The sequence below is a fragment of the Impatiens glandulifera genome, chromosome 4 (assembly GCF_907164915.1).
Source record: "Impatiens glandulifera chromosome 4, dImpGla2.1, whole genome shotgun sequence".
Taxonomy (NCBI): Eukaryota; Viridiplantae; Streptophyta; class Magnoliopsida; order Ericales; family Balsaminaceae; genus Impatiens; species Impatiens glandulifera.
The window spans coordinates 28,203,468-28,215,098 of record NC_061865.1 but is presented as its reverse complement, the minus strand read 5'-3'; the positions used below and the strand labels follow the sequence as shown (position 1 = coordinate 28,215,098).

At 35.5% G+C, this 11,631-nt stretch overlaps 1 protein-coding gene across 1 annotated transcript; it reads right to left on the bottom strand.

The window, feature by feature from the left end:
- Positions 1-343: 343 nt before the first annotated feature.
- Positions 344-9,006, bottom strand: LOC124935026 (clathrin interactor EPSIN 2-like). The gene is made up of 16 exons (XM_047475493.1): positions 8,910-9,006; positions 8,720-8,789; positions 8,525-8,617; positions 7,507-7,713; positions 6,349-6,400; positions 5,603-5,682; positions 5,447-5,525; positions 5,231-5,314; positions 4,993-5,138; positions 4,140-4,475; positions 3,804-3,845; positions 3,606-3,701; positions 3,340-3,518; positions 2,467-2,792; positions 1,343-2,123; positions 344-1,267 (listed from the first exon to the last, which is right to left on the bottom strand). The coding sequence occupies exons 1-16, from the start codon at positions 9,004-9,006 to the stop codon at positions 720-722; spliced, it is 3,216 nt and encodes a 1,071-aa protein (XP_047331449.1). The 3' UTR covers positions 344-719.
- Between the last annotated feature and the right edge of the window lie 2,625 nt (positions 9,007-11,631).

Sequence of the window (11,631 nt, the reverse complement as noted above, 5' to 3'; positions counted from 1 at the left end):
TTTATTGAGGTGTTGGTAGAGGGTGAAGAAGAAAAAAAGAAATCCATCTGACTGATTTAAAAGAGAAATTTAGAAAATTCACAATTAGACCAGACTTATTTACTTATAAGACACCACTTCAGTATCTTAGTGGTAACAAATAATAGGCAATATTAATATACGTTTTATTAGAAAACAACTTTAGAAGATGTTTTTATTGTTAAGCTTTAATGTTAACATAAATAAATAGGTTTTTATGAAGAAATACTCTTATTAATATATGAATGATAATAAAATAAAAAATAAGTACAATCATCATTCATTCATGAAAAAGAATTTCAAGAATATATAGAAAATGGAATAGCATCAACTTTAGTGTATAAAGAAAATAAAGGTGGAAAATATGAATGAATATATCCTGCTGAATACACATAAGAATCCCACAACAATCATAAGAGAGATTATTTAAGAAAGACTTGCTAAAATAATAGCAAGAACCCATGAAGAGGATGAACAAAATAACACAACCATACACATACAGACAGAGAGTACATAATAGAAGGCGATAGAACAACTAGTAGTTGATGGGGTCTCAAAAAATGTAAGTAAGCAGAACAGAGAGCGGCTCTAATAAGATGAATAATACCTTTTTTTCTAAACACTCAGCAAAAATATAATTCCAGAAATAATAGCTGCCTTCAACTCTTTCTCAATTTCGACTTTGATTTTGCTTCATTCTATTATTGATAACTTCCACCACCACCATAAGGCTGTTGTTGTTGAGGCATATAACCACCACCCATCATGGGATTATTATTATTATACCCACCACCCATTGATCTAGGTGGGAATCCAGTTGGTTGTTGTTGTTGCATCATATTATAGCCTCCCATTCCCATTCCACCACTAGCTGTATTCATTCCCATTCCACCACCAGCGGTATTCATTCCCATTCCCATTCCACCACCGGCGGTATTCATTCCCATTCCCATTCCACCATAGTTCCCCATAGCCATGCCCTGTACTGGCCTTCCACCCATTCCCATTTGCATTCCCATTCCCATTCCCATTTGCATTCCTGGAGGACCCATCATAGGGTTTGCTGATGGAGGAGGAGGTCTAACACCAATTGAACCAGGTCGTCCCATTCCAGAACCAGATCCCATAGCTTTCCCCATGTTAACCAATGAAGGCGCAACTGTTGTTGCTGTAGATTTCTCCATCCTTTTCTCCTTTCTATTTATAGCATCAAAATCAACTCCAATATCCGCTAACGGATTTGTTTTAGCTGCAATCCAAAACAGAACAATAGATCAACTCGTGTTTGTTACGAACAAAAATTAAAACAAACAAAAAAACTCACATCCGTATATGTTCAAATTGACCAACCCCCGACTAAGGGTATCAGCCCAAACTGCAGACTTGGGCTCAAATTTGTCCTTTGCAGCGGGTGGTTGTGGTGGGGTGGCTACAACAAGAGCTCCAGTAGAAGAAGATAAACCCACTTGTGAAGACATTTGAGGAGTGTTTGATTGTACTTGAGGAGATATTTGAAATCTAGGACCTGCTACTCCTGCTTGTGGAGGTAATAAACCTGGATTATTGCTATACTGTTGAGCTTGTACAGGAGGAGGAGGAGGAGGTTGTGAACCCATGTAGTATTGAGCTTGTGCAGCTGTAGATCCTGGCTGTTGGTGGCTCCCATAAAAGTTGGCATTCTGAGTGTTAAAACCAGATTGAGGACCTTGAGATGCATTAACACTTGTAGGTTGTTGTGCCTGAACTGGAAAGCCACTGGGTCCCTGCCCGGGGAACCCCATCTGTGGAGGAGCGGGAAATGAAGGTCCAGCCAATGGGAGAATATTTGCCAAAATATCATTATCCTGATTGGAAATAGGATGTTCTTGATGCAAGAATTGTGATTCCGTAGAAGGGTGATGAACATTGGGAACACTAGATGTAGCAGCATAAGGTAAGGTGGAAAATGAGTTCTGGGGTGTTTCAAAATTATTATTATTATAAGTATCAGCAGGAATGGAAGATGATGTGGAAATCACTTGCTGGGATTGAGTTGGTACAGATGTTGTAGTAGTAGTAGATGAATGAGCTTGAAATGGACCGTCACCAAATGGATCATCAAAACCCTGCAACAACGAGAAATGAGACAATAATAATGATAATCAAGCAACTATCTGTGTGATTCTTCAACTTTATTCCCAAATACCATAACAAAAAATTGAACATATTATCACAAAAATTGTTCTTTTCAAAATTTAGAGTAATATAATGATAGCAACCTCTAGTGAAGAGTATATAGATAAAGAAAATACTGAAATATTAACAATGAATGCAAATGGTGCAGCCAGTTAAAAAGTAATTTTGAAGGAAAAGGAATTAAGAGAATTTTAATGTTTAGATTTAACACACTAGTTTGGCTTCAATGAACTCTGAACTTAGAATTGTTTAGATTTGTACTAGCATGAGTACCTGATTTGTGAATGTAGGTGGGGATTGAGATGCAGCGAATGTAGGTGGCGATTGAGATGCGGCGAATGTAGGTGGCGGTTGAGATGCGGCGAATGTAGGTGGCGATTGAGATGCGGCGAATGTAGGTGGTGATTGAGATGCAGCGAATGTAGGTGGTGATTGAGATGCAGCGAATGTGGGAACGGGGCCATGGTTTGAAAAGGCATCCGCCTCAGAGGCTGCATATACCGCTGTGACTGGTACAACTGCCAATGCATCTGATGAGAAGGCTTCAGTGAGAGAACCCAACAAGTCAATTTCAGCACCATTTGAGGATACAGAAGGGGCTGTATTCATATTCAAAGGAAACAAATGAGTTTCCAAATGAGATGTGTTGATAATAGGAAAAACTACTCATCTACATCCCTAGCATGATAAATTTCTTTCGAGAAAACATAAACAATCAGTCTGCTAAAGAAGAACACATAGACCTTGTTTAATGTGGGTTATTTGAGATTAATTTTGAATAACCCACTATCCAATCAACAATCTACTCATCATTCAACCAAACAAAATACCCTCTCTATTTATACCCAAATAACTAACCTCATTTTCAATAACCTACATCAAACCAGATTTATTTAGAAAGAACCACTTGGTTATTCAAATAATCCTATATCAAACATAATAGAAGACTTAAGTATAAATTGCCTTTCTTCTAGTTAGCTAGGGCAATATATTGCATCAACTCGAGGACAATATATTTTAAGGTGAATACTCCAAGGAACTTTGGATAAATTTTGATTATTAACATCCAGAAAGAATTGTACCGTTTATTTACTACTACCTAATATCTAACTAGTGCACTTATAGAACATAAATATTTCTCCTTACCCGGAGCAAATCCACGAGGATCAAATTGATCAAATCTAGAATCATCGTTATCTCTGGAGGGATCAGGAAAAGTGGGAGAAGCAGCAGCTAAAGCTGGAGAGACGGATTCCACAGCTGCCTGTTCACTTACAGGAGGACTAAATGTTCTAGGAGCAGATGCTGCTGAAGTTTCTCCACCCCTTCAATAATAGAATGTTTACAAAATTAGTAGTTAAATCAACTACATCCAGCAAAGTTCAAATATAACTTATGTAATAGAAATCTACCTTTCGCTCCTAACAGGGCTTTTTACTTCACCCACAGCTTCCTCGTAACTTGGAGGAGCATTAAAGTTTTGCTCTGAATACTTCATGTCAGGTTTCCTACCAGAAAAAAATGGCTATAAGATGAACTAGACAACTTATGTCGAATTCTGCTTTCTGATAAAATAAAGTTAATAAGCATAAACATTTTCAAATCTATACCTTCCATCTTGAGAATTATCATCAACTTTAGCACCATTTCCTCTGCAATAAAAAAACAAAGAATTCAATTTCTTATGCATGGGTAGTTCTGTACAAAGAAAAACAAGATTGGGCTTGGCTTGTAGCTCCTGTGGCTTGTTTCTATTTCTGATCTTACATAAGATGGAATTATGAACAATTCTTGATTCAATAAGGAAAATATTCAAATCACTAGCTATGATCTATGGGAATTTGTAATTGGCAACCTTATGGTGAGAAATTGACAACAATTCTCTTATATGTCTAACCACAGGTCCACAAGAAAAACTCTATTGAACTACTCTTAGCATTACCAACCTTGATGAATATTGACCATCACCCTCATAAGATTGATCTTTCTCTCTGTCAGAACTCCTACTCCTTGAGCTATACTGTTGACCATCGAAGCTTCTTCTCCCACGGTTATCATCATCCTTATAATCTTCCCTGCCATATCGTTCATCAGAATCTCTACCATAACGATCCCCATTACGTCCCTGTGATTCACCATATCGACCATAACCATCACCATCTTTATTACCCCCATAGCCACCACGGTCATCATCTCTGCTTCCATAACGATCTTCATCATATCGATCACCATATCCTCCGGTACTTGGCCTATACATATTGCCCGTTGACGTGTTGCGAAACCTAATAATGTGGCAGTATCAAATACTTGCATTAAGACATACTTATTTTCTCTTCATATGCTATATAACTGGACAAAATGACTGAATAAAACTCATTTTTCTAGCCAAAAATGATCTAGCATTATTTACTTGGAATGTGGGTAAGGAGAAGATAGAAAATGGAAATGGAAACATTGTTTCCCTTCAACTATGAAACAACAGAGGTACTATTAATAGCCATTCAGTTGAACACTAAATCTCTTGAAACAAACTTTCTGAACTTCATGCGTATGAATTATTGAGATACCAGAATTTACAGTAGTTAATGCAAATAGAAGAAAACTGAAAGAACTTTCTGACAAAGGTAGGCGATGAATGATGAAAGTTAATACAAAAAAATGACTAAGCTAAAATTATAAAGAGAATAAGGAACTATTCCAACAGTAAAACATTTTCTAAGGCTGCACAACATGGTATTACCAAATCAATGACAAAATAAAAATATATGGTCAGATCAGTGCATCTCAAAGCAAACTCACTTTTCCCTATTAGCAGCTGCTTTCTGACGTGCTTCTTGTATTCTGTCTTTATCATTAACTAGGACCACAAGAGACTGAGATTTCTTCCTGACATTGTTTCCTTGGTCCTTTCCACTTGAATCAATGTATTGAAAGTCTGATAATGCCTACCACATGAGAACATTCATCAAATGAGAACATTCATCAAATGACAAAAGAAACTATAGTGAAACCCATATAGACTGAGTTCAGAACTTACAGATATTTGATAAACATGTTCTTTGATATCATCAATTACACGCTCTGAGCCATTGGCTACCAAATATTCCAGAACCGTCAATCCCTGAAAAATTACAGAATATGAATAACGTGAAAAACAAAATGAAAGAATGTGTCTGTTAATGAAAAGGTGATGTTTGTCTATAGATTCAGAAATAATGAACCAATAAATTCTGTAAAAATATTAACTTCAGACCTTGTAGACATGCCGCCAATTTTTGCCTGTATCATTAATGCGCTTCCATATTATTGACATAGTTATCTGGTATTCATGACTACAAAAATAATTCTGAATAAATTCCAGAGTGGAAGATTAACATTAAAAAGGAAAATAGAGCAAAACAAAGCTCACTAGTTTCTGCTAGCCTGTGCAATATCAGCAAGAAGTGACCCATGGGGTCCCCAAGGTTCATTGCTAGTAGCATCAAGAACCTGAAATATAGTAAAAATTCCACTCACTAAAAAAAACCAAGAGAGAGAAATGGTCCAACAGGACACACATTTCTGATTTGTCAGCACATGTCTTTTATCAAGAAACCATGTCAAACAATAATATATTAGCTAAACTTTATCAGAAAGAGTTCAAGAACCTAGCAATCAACAAATAGTAATGAACATGATAAAAAAACGAAAAGGCTTTTTTTGGTGTTCTTGGCTTGTATCAGAAAGAGTTCAAGAACCTAACAATCAACAAATAGTAACGAACATGATAGAAAAACGGAAAGGCTTGTTTTTGGTGTTCTTGGCTTATATCAGCGAGAGTTCAAGAACCTAGCAATCAACAAACAATAACGAATCGTTCTAAAAAAACAAATAATAACGAACATGATAAAAAGACGGAAAGGCTTGTTTTTGGTGTTCTTGGCTTGTACCCAAAAAGAAATGGAGTTTTGTTCTTTTGGCTTTTTCCATATATAATTAACTATAAGGGAATTTGTCCTTTTCCAAAAAAAGTGTGATAAATGAAAATTGAAATCTAAAAAGAGACAGAAAAGAGGAGAACGAGAAAAACGAGAAGATACTCAAGCATAATGCAAATGCAGTAAGTCGGCCTTGTTTTAATTGAATACAGCACACTTGAATTTTAGATGATTTTACCTTCTGCTCTATGCCGGGAACTTTGAGAACCTTCTTATTTACCTCTCTTTTTCTATAATAAACAAAATGGGAGAATAATCAAAATTTGAGAGGACATTATCAACTGCTCAATAAAAGATACAAAAGATGTATCATAATTCACTATAATGTAAAATACCAAGTCAAGCTAAAACTATACATCAAACTCCAACAAAATATTAAGAAAACGATAGAACGGCTGAGGACATCCAATGAAACTTACAGGTCTCGAACTGTTTGATCAAAGGCCTTCTTCATTTTAATTAAAGTTGTTCAGCCTCTGTCAATTTGACACAAAAAAATATCTCCAACTATACTTCGCGGTTATCTCCTGTATCCAGAAGTGATGTGTACAAGTTTACAAAGGCAGGTTCCCTGGTTGGACAAAAATAAAGAGGCTTTACCCATCAAGGTTAAGTAAAAGCACAGCTAGGACATATAAGGATTAAATGATACATTTAAAAGAACTATACATCTTCATGATGAAAACTAAATGGAAGTATAAGTTGGAACACAGAGAAAATTTTCATAGATGATTTGAAATGTCAACTTCAATCTTTTCAGCTTGGAAATACTATGGAGCTTATTAACAAATTATACCTAAAGCTTCGAGGTGAGGAAATGATGAATAAATACAAACAACTGGAGGACTGTCAGGAAGTTCCGTGATAACTGGAGGACTGGGCAAATATCATACAGGTATGGATAGATATATTCAAATTCAACCACTAGAATTTCTAACCAATACTCTAATGACTTCTCCATATTAAAAAAGAAGCACTAGATTGTAATAAACACATGTTCATCATCATATACGCAATTGATGCATAGAATCTGAAAAATCTCATATTCAAAAACTAACGCAACGCAAATCGTACATCTAAATCACAAGATTTGCTAGCTAGATCCAAGGTATTGAACAACAACTGGACATTGAGAATGGCAACTAAGTAAAGAATCAAAATTTAAAGTAACGATCAAGAATGAGTCAAAGTAGATCTAAGACAGTAGAGTAAACATGATGAAGACGAAGTGATTACCCAGATCCAAAAGATGAAATGAAGTAGAGAACCTGATATGAATCGATTCAATTGAACGGGAAAGAAGAAGACGGAAGGACGGATCGGATCAATTACAAACTGGAATGACGCGTAGAGAAGATCAAGGAGGAGATGAAATGCTTCCTGAGATGCCACAATAGCTGTTACAATGTGTGCTGGAAGAAGAATGACGAGTAGAGAGAGATTGAAGAAGAGGTGGGCAGGTGAAGTTTGGCTGGCTTGCTGGCTATCTTTCTCTGTAGAATCTTGGGAAGAAGAAGTCAGAGAAAGAAAGACAGCGCACCTTCTACGCAGAAATTCATTGCAATTTCAATTTCATTTTTTTATATTTATCAAATCTAACATAAACTAAAATTAAATTGTCTTAATTTTCTAACATATTTTCAACATATTTCATATTTAAATGTGAATTTGAATAAAATAAGATTAATATCTATCTTATTAATCTCATTCGGATTCATATACACCTAAAAAAACTTAATAACTATTATTCTATTAAGCTAGTATAATTGAGCTAGGTGAAGGCTTAATTGTTTTTGTTTTTTTTATAAGATTAATTTTATAATAATAATCAATTGTCGGTAGTAGTCAAGGGGAGGTTTTTTTTTTATAATGGTGGTTATATTTAAATCAATTAGTATTTTTTTATTAGGTATATTTGAATTTAAAAATAAAACTATTTTAAATAAGTTCATTTATTAGAAAAATGACATATGGATTGTGGAGGTGGATCCAGGATTTAAGGATTTAATGGTATCTCAACTCTTTCAATATTATTTCAATGAATTGTTTTTTAATCTTGGAAACTTTTGTTTGTAATATAATTTTTTTTAAAGTAGTTTGTCATATAAATAATATTTTAATGTAAATTTATATTTGTTATAGACAAAAATAGAGGTTAGTTAGTGTTTGATTAGATTAAAAGAGAAATTGTTAAATCAAAAAGGGAGAAATTGTTAAATTAAGTTAAAGGGAAGTCGTTAAATTAAGTTAAATTATGAAAAACGTTTTAATTGATTAAAATGAACAAACATAGTATTGATGAATGAATAAAACTAAGTTCAGCAATGTGTTAATGCGTAGGTAAAACTAAAGACATCTGCCCTAGACAACTGATCGTAAGCAGTTCGTCAACAGCAGAGCTGTCATCAGCAGAGTTGTCATCAGCAGACTCGTTATCAGCTGAGTTGCTTCATTAGCAGAGTACGCCAACAGCAGAATACACCAACAACAGAATACATCAACAACAGAGTTGCCATCAACTAACAACAGAGTTGTCATCAGCTGAAGACTCGCTAACATCAGAGTTGCCATCAGCCGAAGACTCGCTAACAGGAGAGTTGTCATCAGCTGAAGAGTTCGCTAGCAGCAGAGTTGCTCAAACAGCAGAGTTCACTGATAGTAGATTTGTTCAAATAATAGATTCCGCAAACAGTAGAGTTCGTCATCAGCAAAGTCTGCTGGCAGTAGAGTTGCTCAAACAGCAGAGTTCGATGGTAGTAGGGTTGCTTAAACAACAGAGTTCACTGGTAGCAGAGTTGTTCAAACAACATAGTTCGCTAGCAGTAGAGCTCGCCATCAGTAGAGTTCGCTAGCAGCTGAACTGATCAACAGTTGAGTTCGCTATCAGCAAAGTAGCTCATCAGCAAAGCTCGCTATCAGTTGAGTTCCACATCAGTTGAATGCGTATCAGCTAAGTCAAGTAGTTGAGCACTCATAAACTGCAATACGACTAAATGTACAACCAGCTATCTGCTCTGACATGCAAAACGATAAACGAATATTCCATTCCACTGCGCACTAAAATATCGTACGTCAGGCATACGACAAACGTACCATTGCCACGTATCAACAAAATGGATTCGACCGTTGCCATACTTCAAATATAAAAAGGCATCAAAGAACAACGGTGAAACTCTCTTGCTCGTCTAGATTTTGAACTTTGTTCTTTACAAGTTTACTCGATAATCATTTGTATCATTCAATAAACATTTTACTTGTGTAAGTTGAACAAATAGTCGTCTGTTCAACAAGATAATGTGATAGCTAGAAGTTCAGACAGGCAAATGTTAAAACATGTGATCTGAGTGGGTTTGTGTAGCGGCTATACAAATCAAAGTCTTCTAGTGGAATCCTTCTAGAAACATACATAAAATCTTGTGTTGTCTTTTCATTACTTCATTAATTCTTATATATGCCGCTTCAAATCCCGCAAGTATTTTCCGCACTTGAAACCGTTCTAGAACTTGCTACGATTTGTCAAAGAATAGAAACAGATTTTCAATCCTTAATAGGATTAAAATCGCATTTAAGTGGAAAATAGAACAACAGTATTGAACCCACCTTCTACTGTTATCTTCGATCCTAACAAGTGATATTAGAGCGAGATTTTCTATTCTTAAGCTACTGTAGATATTTGAATCATGTCTTACCTAAACAAGATATCAATGTTCTCAAAGGAAGACTATGATGATTGGAAGATCAGAATGCAAGCAAATCTGGACATGTGGTATGTCATCACAAATGGTCCTATGAAGATACTAAAGGTCAACAAAGCCATAAATACAATAGTGGGTGCTCCTCAGATGACGGAAAAACCCAAATACGAGTGGATTGTTGAAGACAAGAGGAAAACCAACCTAAAAAACGTAGCCAAAGACATCCTCTACAAAACTTTGGACAAGAACATGTTCAAAAAGATTAAATTATGTTCCTCTACCAAAGAGATATGAGAGAAGCTGACTCAACTTTGTGAAGGCAATGACCAAACAAAAGAAAACAAGTTGATGGTTGTCACACAAAAGTTCGACAGCATCAGGATGCGCCTATGTGAGATTATGACTGAGTTCGACGAAAGATTCAGCAGCATAGTCATCGAACTCTCAACCCTAGGAAAGGTATATAGAAATAGGGAAGTTTTTATCAAGGCTATGATAGTTTTTCTTAGAGAATGGGATATCAAAACAATGGCTATGAGGGAATCCAAAGACCTCAACAAGATTGAGCTATATGATCTCTTTGTCGATCTGAAGGTCTACGAGTTTGAGATAAATTCAAGGAATGAGGAGTTGTCCACCTCCATCACAACACAAGCATTGGTGACTATTGAAGAGCCACTTGCTTCGACATCTGCCAAGTCTGCTGAACAGATCAGCGACGACGCTATGTCATTATTTGTCAAAAAGTTTGGCAAATTAATGAGGAAGAAACATTATAACTCTAATCTAAATAGAAACAATTATAAAAATGAGTCTAATGCTAACTTAAAATGCTTTAATTGTGACAGACCAGGTCACTTCATGGTTGACTGCAGAAAACCCAGAAGGGATGACAAGAAGCCATTCGAGAGGAAGTACAAGGAGGATCATAGATCTTCTAGGAACAAGAAGGAACGGAAGACTCTGTTTGCCGAGGAAAGGAAGAGCAAATGGGCTGAAAGTGATTCCGATGAGAGTTCTTCAAGTGAAAGTGAGGAAGAAATTGTCAAATGCTTCATGGCAACGATATATTTGATTTCACCTCTAATGAATTCACAAGAAATGATTTAATTACTACACTCAATGATATGGTCATTGAGTACAAGAAACCGTCAGATCTCTTTAATGAAATAAATTTAAAAAACAAATCTAACATTACAAGTTTTTCAACTAAAAATAATGACCCAAAAGTTTTGAAAAACAAAATGAATGAACTATCAGCTGAGAATGAGAAGCTCAAATAAATAGTTCAGAGTTTATCTGTTGAAAATCAAAGATTAAACTATGTGATTGGTTCATGGACTAAGTCTGGAAATACTCTCAAGCAATTGCATGAGCAGTAAAGGTTTGTCGGATGCAAATTCGGTCTGGGATTTGTTGAGGGCAATCCAACTGAGTCATGCAACAAGTTAAACTCGGTAAAAGGCAAACTTAATTTCATAAGTTTCGTTAAGGGAAATTATACTGACATTCGAACTAATGAAAACTGTAATAATTTGACTCTTAAAGATGAAATTAAATATGTTAAGCCAACTAACCAAAAGTCAAGCTGGCTTAAGCCTAAAAATAGGATAGTCAGCTGGTCTGGTAAGCACAAACCTGACAAAAATCCAGGAGTCTTTCATCAAAAATCATTTTCTAAAATTAACGAATCATCAGCAAGAAGAAAGAAATATGTCAAGCCTAAAACACACAGATTATTAAAAACACAAAATGAGAGATTCATA

Bases quoted from the DNA above. Each gene is read 5' to 3' on its own strand.
- LOC124935026 (XM_047475493.1), bottom strand. From the start codon at position 9,006: ATGGCGAGCTCTACTGCTAGCGAACTATGTTGTTTGAACAACTCTGCT. The intron at 4,476-4,992 runs GTGAGTTTGCTT...CCACATTATTAG, and splicing joins GCAGCTGCTAATAGGGAAAA to GTTTCGCAACACGTCAACGG. The intron at 3,846-4,139 runs GTTGGTAATGCT...TTTTTATTGCAG, and splicing joins GATGGTCAATATTCATCAAG to AGGAAATGGTGCTAAAGTTG.